Source organism: Mus musculus, chromosome 2, assembly GCF_000001635.26.
Source record: "Mus musculus strain C57BL/6J chromosome 2, GRCm38.p6 C57BL/6J".
Lineage (NCBI taxonomy): Eukaryota > Metazoa > Chordata > Mammalia > Rodentia > Muridae > Mus > Mus musculus.
Window position 1 is genome coordinate 15,834,950 of NC_000068.7, and position 13,595 is coordinate 15,848,544.

General features: G+C 34.6%; 1 protein-coding gene across 1 annotated transcript in view; it reads left to right on the forward strand.

Annotated features, from left to right (window-relative positions):
• Window positions 1-13,595, forward strand: part of Malrd1 (MAM and LDL receptor class A domain containing 1) — a 729,079-nt gene that overhangs the window by 308,471 nt on the left and 407,013 nt on the right. The window contains exons 21-23 of the mRNA NM_001310455.1: window positions 2,367-2,523; window positions 7,576-7,686; window positions 10,208-10,421. Coding sequence (NP_001297384.1) covers window positions 2,367-2,523; window positions 7,576-7,686; window positions 10,208-10,421 — 482 coding nt within the window. The remainder of the gene's footprint in view (window positions 1-2,366; window positions 2,524-7,575; window positions 7,687-10,207; window positions 10,422-13,595) is intronic.

Sequence of the window (13,595 nt, forward strand, 5' to 3'; positions counted from 1 at the left end):
TTGATGAGTTTGGTTTGGATGTCTATTTTATTAGATATTAGAATGGCTACTCCAACTTGTTTCTTCAGACCATTTGATTGGAAAATTGTTTTCCAGCCTTTCATTTGAGGAAGTACCTGTCCTTTTCGCTGAGATGGGTTTCCTGTAAGCAACAAAATGTCGGGTCCTTTTTGTGTAGCCAGTCTGTTAGTCTACGTCTTTTTATTGGGGAATTGAGTCGATTGATATTAAAAGATATTAAGGAAAAGTAATTGTGCTTCCTATTATTTTTGTTGTTAGAGTTGGCATTCTGTTATTGTGGCTGTCTTCTCTTTGATTTGTTGAAGGATTACTTTCTTGCTTTTTCTAGGGCATGGTTTCTGTCCTTGCATTGTTTTTTTTTGTTTGTTTGTTTTTTTTTTTTTCTGTCCTTACCCTTTGAAGGGCTGGATTGGTGGAAAGATAATAAAGATTGGTGAATTTGGTTTTGTCGTAGAATACTTTGGTTTCTCCATCTATGGTAATTGAGACTTTGGCTGGGTATAGTAGCCTGGGCTGGCATTTGTGTTCTCTTAGTGTCTGTATAACATCTGTCCAGGATCTTCTGCCTTTCATAGTCTCTGGTGAAAAGTTTGGTGTAATTCTGATAGGCCTGCCTTTATATGTTATTTGACCTTTTTCCCTTATTGCTTTTAATATTCTATTCTTATTTAGTGCATTTGTTGTTCTGATTATTATGTGTCAGGAGGAATTTCTTTTCTGGTCCAGTCTATTTGGAGTTCTGTAGGCTTCTTGTATTTTCATGGGCATTTCTCTTTAGGTTTGGGAAGTTTTCTTCTATTATTTTGTTGAAGATATTTGCTGGCCCTTTAAGTTGAAAATCTTCATTCTCATCTACTCCTGTTATCAGTAGGTTTGGTCTTCTCATTGTGTCCTGGATTTCCTGGATGTTTTGAGTCAGGATCTTTTTGCATTTTGCATTTTCTTTGATTGTTGTGCCGATGTTCTCTATGGAATCTTCTGCACCTGAGATTCTCTCTTCCATCTCTTGTATTCTGTTGCTGATGCTCGCATCTATGGTTCCAGATTTCTTTCCTAGGGTTTCTATCTCCAGCGTTGCCTCACTTTGGGTTTTCTATATTGTGTCTACTTCCCTTTTTAGGTCTAGTATGGTTTTGTTAATTTCCATCACCTGTTTGGATGTGTTTTCCTGTTTTTCTTTGAGGACTTCCACCTCTTTGGTTGTGTTTTCCTGTTTTTTCTTTAAGTATTTGTAACTCTTTAGCAGTGTTCTCCTGTATTTCTTTAAGTTAGTTACTAAAGTCCTTCTTGATGTCCTCTACCACCATCATGAGATATGCTTTTAAATCGGGTCTAGCTTTTCAGGTGTGTTGGGGTGCTCAGGACTGGGTGAGGTGGGAGTACTGCATTCTGATGATGGTCAGTGGTCTTGGTTTCTGTTAGTAAGATTCTTATGTTTGCCTTTCGCCATCTGGTATTCTCTGGAGTTAGTTGTTATAGTTGTCTCTGGTTAGAGCTTGTTCCTCTTGTGATTCTGTTAGCCTGAATAAGCAGACCTGGGAGACTAGCTCTCTCCTGAGTTTCCGTGGTCTCTGCAAGCAAGCTCTCCTCTTGCAGGGAAGGTGCCCAAATATCTGGCGTTTAAACCTGCCTCCTGGCAGAAGTTGTGTTCCACTCACCAGAGGTCCTAAGATTGCATGGAGAATCCTCTAGGGACCTTGGGGGTGTCACTCTATTGAATTTCTTAAGACCATGACTCTCTTTTATGTAAAAAGAACATTGTTATTTATTTTTGCCATTTCTGTTTTTTTTTTTCCAATGTTAGAACTTGGGTCCAGGAAAGAAAAGACACATTTTTAAATTAGCTGTAAGGTTATCAAAGTTTGTTGCAATGAAAGTGAACTAAATTAATAAAGAGGAAGTAAATGTGAGCTCAAAGGTTTTCCATACTCTGAACTGTGCTCCAGGCCAGGCTTGACTCTGTTATTTTTGGTCTCTGTATTGGTGTCTTTGCCATTTCTTCCTCCTTACACTGTACTTGCTGATTTAGGGAACAGATGATAATTTCTATAAGCACATCAGAATATTTGTCATAGCATTATATTAGAACAAAATCAACAATATTCTAACGTTTGGTCATTTTGTTGTTCACAATTATTCACATTCATGTATCAATAGACACCATTTACAAGGCCCATTAACTCAGAATCAGAACACAGGTCTATTCCAGGTGAAGGTTAAAGATGTAACTATGCCATAAAACATTATCCTTATAGAAAATAATTATGTAGCTTTAAAATAGAGTCATTGTCAAACTATGTCATGATTTATCATTTTTTTCTTTTTGTCTTCCCTGTTGCCCCTAGAAATACTACAGATGGTTGGTACCTGTATGCTGACAGTTCAAATGGGAAGTTTGGAGACCTTGCCGATATTGTTACTCCTGTCATCTCACTCATGGGACCGAGGTGTACATTGGTGTTCTGGACTTATATGAACGGTGCTACAGTGGGCTCTCTCCAGGTACTTTATGGTCAATACTGTGTTTGGAACTGCCTCTATGAACATGTGTACAACATAATTTGTAGTGTAATTAAAACAAGTGGAAACATCGTTAGCATCACGATTAGATGCTGTAGGAAAAGCTGTTTCAGAGCTGGACATTTGTGACTGGACATTATTTACTTTTCCTGAAATGTGCAGCTATATCCTGTCTTGAGACTGAAGCTTTTGTGATATGCTATTTTACACTGGGGCATGCCATGTTAATGTTCAGCATTGGTGTTGAGAGTATAATATGATAAAGTGGACATGGTATTTGTGTGTTTGCAAAGCTACAATCTGTTGTCTTCTCTGGGATAGTGTTAATACTACATTTTTTTAAAAAACAGATTTCTTTTTAATTTCTTTCCTTAAGAAGAAACATAACTCTTAAATTATTAAGTGCAATGAGTGTTTCAGATTTCAGTTACAACTTCAATAGGCCCATTAATTAGAGATCTAATTTTTGCTTAATTTCATACTGTATCAAGTCTTAATACAAACTACAAAACACTCCTCATTTTTCTAGTGCCTTTCAAATGAACATTTTCTTACCCTTCCTCAGATATCTGGGACCTAAGAGCTTTAAAATGATGCAGTTGAGTCATTTTTAAAATGTCCTGCAGGTTGACTTTGCCCTGTATATTCTTTGGTATGGTTTCATCTCACATGATGTTATAACACTAACTGTAATTGGTTTATGATTATTGGCCTTGTTTGTTTTGTCTAATTTATATTAATGAATATGTTGTCTTGATACTCAAGGTCTTGCAAAATTTTACTCTGACCCCATTTTATTGAGCAGTCTTTGACTGAAGTAATATATTTTTTGCCCCAACTAATTTACTATGACTACCTAAGTGTTATTTAACTCAATTATTCTGACTATATTCCTCGTTTCCTTTTATGTCTTAAATCAAAACATTCTTAAGTATATTTTTATCAACTTACTATTATATATTTATATAAAATGCATGATTAGAATATTTATATCAGTGTAAATAACACACTCCTATATTTTTCCAATGTGTTAGTCTATTAAATTAACATTTCTTGGATGCCTAGACTGTCTCACATTTAATTACAAGACAGTCTGGGAACCAAATCCTATCTCTTTGACATGCCAAATCATATTGTAAGCATTTTTATTTCCTTTCCTTTATTTTTTTCTTTATTTCTTTATTGCCAACATAATCAATCAAACCTTCCTTTGCCCAGAGAAATATCTGAAATTAACTACTTTTAGTTCGTGTCAAATTTCTTTCGCCTGACCAAAACAGAGAGGTTCCATCAAACCACATCTACCCTATGTCCTGCCTCCATTTTGGATATTGTTTGGTAGATAATTGTATGTAAGATTACTTGTTGATGACACATGGATCTAGCTGAATTTTATAGAATCACCATTTTATTTTACTAATTTTTATTGCTTATTTGTAATTTTCCAGGTAACCATGTATCAACATTAACTCTCAAATACCTGACTTAGTTACCTTTAATAGTTTTAAAACAGTACTGATTGAAGAAATGCATAGATGAAAGCTATCCTTTTAAATACTATTAATCCGGCTTCCTAAGACACTTGTGTATGTATTTACAGTAACCTATGCTACTTGTGTGTTGTTGTTTTTTTAACACACGAGAAGGAAACAGTCTCTGGCAAGCTAAACAATGGCTTTTTCAATAATTTATTGAATGTTATAGTTTTCTTTTTGTAATATGTATGATTGATTTGCACTTAGGAATGCTTTTTTTTTTTCCTAGAACTTTCAGGAAAATATTTTTTTCTCTAAACTGTATAAACATATATCATTTTAAAAATGCTATTGTGAGGGATTTTTTAATGGAAAATTTAGGTTATCTCTGTAAGACTCGCCTTATTTATGATAGACGTCTTCTTTCTTTTTAATGGTGGAAGACTACTTCAGTTTATTCTCACTATCAGACCTTATTATTATTATTATTATTATTATTATTATTATTATTATTATTATATAAAATAAGGTTTAAAAGTAATTATATTTTGATCATATTTTTTCTCTCTCTCAAGTTTGTCTAGATCCTCTCCTCCTGCTCACCCAACTTTAAGTTAATTCTCAAAATCAAACCAAAAACCCAGTACAACAACAGAATGCCCAAAACCTAGAAAACAAAATACAACATCACCCAAAAAGAAAAACAAAACAAATCAAAACAACAAACCATGCCCAAATAAACAGTTATATATACATAAAGCTGTTAGCTCCGTTATTTTTTGCCAGTATTCCTGAACATAGTCTTGTGGTTGATATACAGTTTTGTCATTCATTAGAGAAAACTGATTTTTCTCTCTTCTAACAGGCATAAATGGCAGTTAATCTTTAAATTAGTGGCTAAGTTTATATTGATTAATGCATACATTTTTGTAAGTATAGCACAATAAAGTAGAATAGAGTAAAATAAAAACTATCACATCATTTTCACATGAAAGACCAACACAACAGAAGGAGAAAGAATCAGACAGAACCCCACTCATTCACGTGCTCAGAAACCCCATGAAAACACCAAGCTGGAAGTCACAATATAAGGCAGATTAGTCTTCTAGTGAGCAGTATCATAAAATTGTATTTGTGTGCATATACTCATGTATTTGTTTAACAACATAAAGCTGCCTAAACAATATTATGAAGGTATGATTTGTATTTGCTTTGCATTGGGATCCGTGGATAAAATCTATGCCATGGAAACACAAGGGATTGAGTTGGGACCATCAGAAGCCATGTAGAAAGAACACGGTTGGGAGTTTTCCTGGAATACCAGCTCTGGCATTGAGTAGTTAACCCTGTTAAATCCATGAACTTGGCATTTGGTGAGAGACCAAGTCTCAAAACACCAAAGGTGAACAGTAAAGACAGGATTCCACAGGCATGTATCCCCACATGTATGCACACACTTTATTTTAGTCAAAAGAATCATTAATTATTATTTTGTGTGTCCATTAGTAGTATGAACATTATAAGCTAAGTATATTTTGTGATAGAGATTACAAAGTAACCAATTACCAAATAATTAAGTGGCAATATATATGCTTATGTTTGCTCATGATTACACATGATAACATTAAATATTTTATTAGTATATCACTTTATAGGTTGTCACTCATTAATCTTACAATTCATATAGCATTAATACAAATATGCATTCCTTAAATATTCTTTTAACATGCTTCAGAAATGGATTTATTTTAATAGTAATTATGATTTTTTATTTTTCTGTGTAGAATTAGATATTAATAGACCAAGCATTTGGTGCCATTATTTCTAGCAATATTTTACTGTGATAATCCTATTTGTATAAAATAAATGTATGTGAATCTAATCTGTAAACCATGGTGCCATTAATTTACATTATCTGTATTTATTATTGTTGGTTATGTGTATAGTGTATGAGTGCAAATTTATATGGGTAGACATCAGAGGAGAACTTTCAGGACTTATCTCCTTCTGCCCTGATGTCTAGCAATCAAAATATGGTTGTCATTCTTGTGTGCAACAAACAGTTTTACTTTTTCAGTCATCCCACTAGCCTGTTACTTCCTTTTCTTGAAAGGTAAAACCCCAAATTTGATCTAAATATTGGTTAATTTCACAAATTACATTTTAGAAAGTAATGTTATATAATAAAATACCTTACTTATTTTAACATAGGAACTGTAACACTGATCCTAATGTACTGATTGATTCCCCCCAATGTTCCCATGTTCCTTTTGGGGACAGTAAAGTACAAACTATAGCACGTACAGCAAACTTTTGTTGACTTCAAGAGCATTGAGCAAGGAGCTCATACAATGTGGGCAGTGTTCACACACAACGTGTGTGTGTGTGTGTGTGTGTGTGTGTGTGTGTGTGTGTGTGTTTGTATGCATGTTTGTTTTTGCTTTTATTTTGAGATAGGTCCTCACTATATTGCCAATGGTTATCTCAATCTTTTTGTAGTCTCCCCTGCCCTCCTACTTGTGATCTGCCTGCCTCAATCTCCTGAGTGCTGGGATGACAGATATTCACCAGCGTGTATGGTGAATTATATTCTGGGTGGCTTATTTTACATAATTTTAAAACCAGAGCCACAATAATTGTAGCAATTGTCTAATGCGAGTAATCCAAGCCCTCATTCACAATGAGTACAGTACTATGTTATCACTATAACAAAGACTTAGTTTATGTATACAGAGAAAAGTTTATTTGGGGTTGTTCTTTACAGTCTGTGATTTGATGACTAGCTTCATAGCTTTTGGGGTTGTGGTAAGGCAACATTATGGAAAGACGTTATGGTGGACTAAAACCTTTATAACCTGAATAAAAAAGAGAGACAAAATGGGTCTGAGTACCATGATCTTCATTAAGGTCACAAACTCAGTTACCTAAAATGTACTTCTAGGATGATTCTCAAGGTTTTCACTCATTCCCAGTGATGCCACTTATGAACCAACCCAGTTCCCATGTTCCTTTTGGGGACAGTAAAGTACAAACTATAGCACGTACAGCAAACTTTTGTTGACTTCAAGAGCATTGAGCAAGGAGCTCATACAATGTGGGCAGTGTTCACACACAACATTCATTTGCGCTGCTATGCTGGCCTTGTATTATGACAAAACCAATTAGGTAGTGATATCATTCTCAAAGAGTGTTCTAGTAGGTAATTTAATACTTTTCCTTTCAATCATGTATATATTATTTGATATATAACACATCAGCTGTTCCTGCCACATTTTTTCATAAAGCCAGTAGAGTTATATCCCTAATAAAATGGTGCCTGGATACTTAGTATTTCATTGACAAATACTCATAAATGCCTTTATCACATCACCACACAGAGCTTGTGAGATTTTCCCCTGGGGTACAGTGATCTTTGGTCACAGTGGAAAACTAAGATATCTAATGAAAAAGTGTCTCAGATTTTCCTCTCAAGGACGCCATGTAGGTATTAAAAACCTAAAAATCCCACATGTTTAAAGCCTAAATATTTAAAAGCCTATTACTTTATTTATCTCTCCAGGTACTCATAAAGATGGGCAATACGATTTCCAAAGTGTGGGCTCAGAGTGGACAGCAAGGGCCACAGTGGAAGAAAGCCGAAGTGTTTTTAGGCATTCATTCGCACGTGGAGGTCTGTGATCCAAGGGATTTTGTAAAGAAAGAGATTTGTTAATTTTTGTCTTGAATACTAATTTCTTTCTTCCTCTCATTATGTTCATTTCTTCCCATTTCCAGTTTGATACGCTGTGTGAATACAGAACATTTAACAGCCCATGTGGCATTTTCCACAAAGAATGGACCAGTTTAGAAAGCCAAAACTACTCCCAATTAGATAGTTACATTTCTAGGTACACTTAATTTGAGTAGTAATCATCTCTTACTCTCAAAAAGCTTCTCACATTGAAAGAATATCTCCCTAAATTCTGTGATTCAATATTCAGAAATTTTAGTACTGTCATTTCAAATGTGACTTTGAAAATCATCTTTGAAACTTATTTTAATGGTTAAACCTTCTTATACTGAATAGACTTGTGTAATTCAAATATTTTTGGGAGTAAGTGCTAGTGTATATGCCTTTATTTAGATTTTAACATCTATAAATTAGCATATATCTAAAATGTAAAATTTCAATAAAAAGGACTACAGTATTAAAAATAATGAATATCACGATGTGAAAAGGCATTTGTTATTGTTCCCATTTGGTGGTCATATTAAGAATTAGAAGATCTAGAGTTTGGATCAGAATTAAATTTAATTCTTGGCTATTATGATAAAAGGAATCTTGGCTATTCTCATAAACGAAACAAGAGCCCATACTATATGCAGGAGAACCTTCTCTTCTTTTTACTTTAAGTATATGGAGGTGAGTTCCAGGAATTTAAAAATACTCAAGTGATAGGATCATTGTTAAATATTGCATTTGCTGTCTTGTTTATATAGCAAAGTAGGCATGGTTGTTATGCGTGCATAGCAAATATATCTATGATCCTTCTTGTTAAAGCAGCTGTTTCGATAACAGAAGCTCTGCCTGATATACATGTATACTGACTTGATACTGCTCTATGTCCAATTTTCTGAAATGCTATGTAGAATAAGTATCTTATATTTCCTGACTTCTCTATGACTATCTGGTTTCCTTATTAAGCATTTAGACATCATTAGAAGGAGACTAGATATTCCATTTCAATAGATGTTTAGTGGAGACAAAAAAAAAATCTCAGCAAGAATACTTAAATGGATCTGCTCTTGTCAGGTATAAATTTCCAAGCCAGCTAAGATATTTCTTATCAGTACTGTACATATAGAATATTAATACAGAAAAATTGTGTTCAAAGTATATTAAGTGGTATTTTAGCATTTAGAAACATGGGCATAATTTTTCTGAGATTCAAATATTTTGTGCCTTGATATTTATCCAAATGTTGTGTTGATACTGATTGAATCTTTAAGTATTGATGGCATGTACCTTAGGGTTTGATTGCTGAGAAAGGGCAACAAGACCATAGTAACACTTAATTAAGAATGGCTTATAGTCAAAGGTTCAGTCCATTATCATCATGTTGGCAAACATGGCAGAGTGCAAGCAGACATCATACTGGAGAAGGAGCTGAGAATTCTACATCTTGTTCTGAAAGTGACAGAAGGTGACTATACACAGGATGGAGTATGAGCATACATATGTTCTTAAAGCCTACCTCCACAGTGACATACTTCCTCTAACAACACCAAACCTATTAGAACAAGGCCAGACCTACTAATAGTGCCACTCACTATGACCAAGCATTGACTCATGGGGGCCATTCCTATTCAAACCAGAACAGCATATAAACATTTACTTTTTCTTATGACTCTCTCATCTCCTCAGTAGCAATGCACTGAGCACCTACTGTGAGAAATACACTGAGAATGTCCAGTGATGAGCAAACCAGTTCATGATCCTTCAGTCATATGATTCCTTTCCCTTAAGACTCAGAAAGTGGTAACCTTGACTTACATGCTGAAGCAGCATGAGAAGTCAGAAGACTCTTTGGGAGAGTCCTATATTTAAACACACATGCACATACACATGGATGCAGCCACACATATGTGTGAGCACTGAAGACTTTGTCATGTATTTAAATTATTTACTCACTTAACCTTGACAGCAATCCAGCCCTATTTATACTGTAATGGGTACATATAAATTGGAACACAGAATGTCCGGCTGGGGTTTCTCTCTCTCTCTCTCTCTCTCTCTCTCTCTCTCTCTCTCTCTCTCTCTCTCTCTCTCTCTCTCTCTTTCTCTCTCTGTTTTTTTTTTGTGTGTGTGTTTCTGAGAAATAACCAGTCTTATGTCATATGTCAGCTAGCACAGGGAGTGGACATGGGTACATGGCCCCTGTCGGGGGTCTAGATAGTAAATGCTAACTTTACATATACTAGGCAGTAGTGTTTATTTTCTCACATTCTTAGGCACTGAAAATACAGACTTTAATGATGCTATGTCATTCTGAACCCCTCTGAACCATTATCATCCTGGTGGACATTTACATTATGAGGTATCTGTTATGGGAGTCAAGCTAGACATTCTTGATATGTCATGATTCTGTGAGTTCTAAACTTCTTGGCAGCACAACACTGATTGACTTTTCTTACTCATTTTATCTTTTTAGATCGTCTTTAGGGCAAAACGTGGTGTGAGTTACATAGGAGATGTGGCAGTAGATGATGTTTCCTTTCAAAACTGCTCTCCGTTGCTTAGCACAAACAGAAAGTGCACCACTGATGAATTCATGTGTGCTAACAAGCATTGCATTGAAAAGGACAAACTATGTGACTTTGTGAATGACTGTGCAGATAATTCAGATGAGACCACGTTCATCTGTGGTAAGTGAAAGGGTGTTTTTCTGCTCTTTACTTGGCATTCATCATTGAAACATAAATTTTAGATAAATCTCAGTAGTAGGTGCAGCTATATTGATTTAACTGTTTAAATGGCCTCCTTTCTCCTTCTCAGTACTTAACCTTGAACACAATTTATGGAAAACTAATGGATGGATTTTTGTTGTTGCATGAAGGTGTATGGTAATTGGACCCGAACTGGGAAGTAGGTAGAGAAACAGATGTTTACCATATGAAACAATGTGTTTGAAAAATGAGGCCAAGCTCCTATTGAAATTGACATGGGTTGATGAGCATGTGTACTTTCACCTATTTTAAAGGCTCACATTTGCTTACATCATAATCAGGTGTGATACATCGGTGAAGAAAATAATGTTCTGAATCCATATTAAAATAATGAAGTCTTCTACCACAATAGATACAGAGTAATTCTGTAGCAATAGGAGGCACCTATTAAAAAGCTCTTAGCTAGGATGTTCATCTGTGCTCAATGAGGTTAATTCTGTATCATTGTGTGACACAATCTAAGTTTACTTCATTGCATTATAAATGAGGTAAATATAGATTGTCCAAATGAAGGTTTATAGGTTATTCTACTGCTATCACTTCTAAGCTGGAACTGTCATATATTATATATTTGCTTCTTGAAACTAAACCTGTACTTTCAATAACAACTTTATTAGCAGAACCAGTTGTTACATAGAACTTTTAAAAAGGTTTTTATTTACTTATTTCTGCTTTATCGTCATATAAACTCTTAGGGGTTAATGGGACAAATATTATTGGTGCTTATCATAGCTTAACCTACCGAAAAGACTAGATTAGTTTTCATCAAAATTTATACAACTGGTACTAAGTTGGTACTAGCATCCAAGAACTTTAATTTATGATGCATGCTCTGCTTAAGCTACCAAACTACCATATTCAAAACTGAATCTTTCAGATAAGTTATTGAGCTGGGAGATGGCCTGGCTTATAAAGTGTGTGCCATATGAGCATAAGGACCAGAGTATGAATCCGCAACAAGCATGCAAAAGAAAATAGCACAGGTCTGATGTAGGCTTATATTTTTCAAAACCTACTTTAATAAGGGTTCTTAAATGCTTTAAACTCTGTCTAGCCCATCATCCGTGAGAGATAGTGTGAATGAAAGGTCAATAGGGCAAAGGAGGCTATGGATCTGTTTAGAAGTAGTTCTTTGGGGGAGATTACAGTCTTCATTGTCATGATAGCAACAGTCCAGTTCACGATTCAGCAATGACAGTTCAATCCAGAAGAAACCATGAAGCTCTGCCAATCTGCAGGAAACCATGGCAGCAGCAAGATATCCCAGGAACACCAACAGAAGTTCTTTAGTGCGTTTCTCTCTACAGAGTCATGACAAATGATCATCAGCAAATAATGGCAAGGTGAACCAATGCCACACAGCATCTTCCATGATCTGTTGAGTTATCTCCTTTCCAAACATCCAGCCTCTCCACTCATGCATAAACAGTACACAGATCTCTGCACACGCATATACACATGAACACAAACATACACTGTGCACATACATACATTCATCTATAAAATAGTTATTGATACAGACTTTTCTTTATGCAACATAGATATTTGTTATTTGAATATGTAAAAACAAAATATAAATGTACAAAATATGGCAAAATATGTGAATATTTTGTATTGAATGCTGTATTTATATGTAACTACTAATATCTTTCATTTTTAAATACTTTCTGCTAAACTTTTGTTAAATTTCACATCAATGATTGTATAGTTTCTTTAATGGCATTTTCATTTGAATAAAATACTAATTAAACAATTTATTAGTTAAACAGAATAGGTATATTTTGATTACCATGTGTAATGTGACTTTGTCATTTTAAAATATATATTTTAATGTACTTTTAATACATTAATTTCCTACTGATTAAATTTTTACTAATGACATTCTTGCTTTAATATTATTAATATTTTAAAATTTTAGCAGTTAGATAATTTGGTACTATACTAAAAGACATATGTTGAAAACTTTTTCTCAAACATTCTTTTATATAAAGCAGCCATGGGGAAGGGTTATTTTTTCCTTCTTCTCCTTTCTTCCCTCCTATCTTCTGTCTTCTCTTCTCCTCTCCCTTCCTCTTCCTCCTTCTCTCCTCTCCCTCCATCCTTCTGTCCCTCCTTCCCTCTCATACTCAGAGCAACTGAGATTATCTGCACTGCACACGTTTGTTCTCCTGAGATGGAGCCAGATTATCCTCAAACTTGCTATATGGCTGAGACTGGATTTGAACGTTCTTCCTCGCCTCTCAAGTGATGAGATTATTGCAGCAAGATATTGTGTCCGCCTTTCAGAATATGTTTTGGGGATGATCACATTACTAATTGCTTTGAATTTGTAGTGGGCCTGTCTATGTCAGAACATAGAATCAGGGAAGTTAAATTTATTCCAGAGACTGCACAGAAAAAAAGGAAAATGTGTTCAGTTCCTTAGTGGAAATTGCTAATAAAATGTTAAAAATATCCCCCAACCCTGCCACACACAAAGTTACCATATTTGACCTGGTTCTAAATACAGAAGTGGGATCCCCTTTATCACAGTCTTGTTTATTATAGACTTTAAACATTCTAATGTATTCCGAATCTACTGGTCTTAATTATTATATTTTAATTATAGTAGCTAGAATCTGCTTAAAGAATTATGAGTACTGTTACTATCCTGTATATGCTATAAAATTTGATGTTCTACTTAGATCTGGAAGAATAGGAAGAAACAATGAAAAGAATCACCATAGCAACTGATTTTAGAAGTTTGGCTGGCAACCAATTAGATTTTTGGCCTTAAATCTATATTTTTATTAAAAATTTTAAATATACCTTGAATATATATCACAGCTATAGAAAATAACAACCCCTGGACCATTATTGTTTTTTAGAAGTGCACCATCTACAAATAGCACAAAGAACGAAATGGTTAACTTGGGGCGGATAGGGTGTCTGATCATAGAGAAGTTAACACACTTTAATACAAACTTATTTGTTGTCTCTTTTGATGTAACATCATATAAACTGTGAATCAAAAACCCTCAAAAAAATGAAAAATCATCTGCTGCTTTAGCATTTGAATAACATTTCTAAAATTTTAGAAATAGTTCCCCAAGT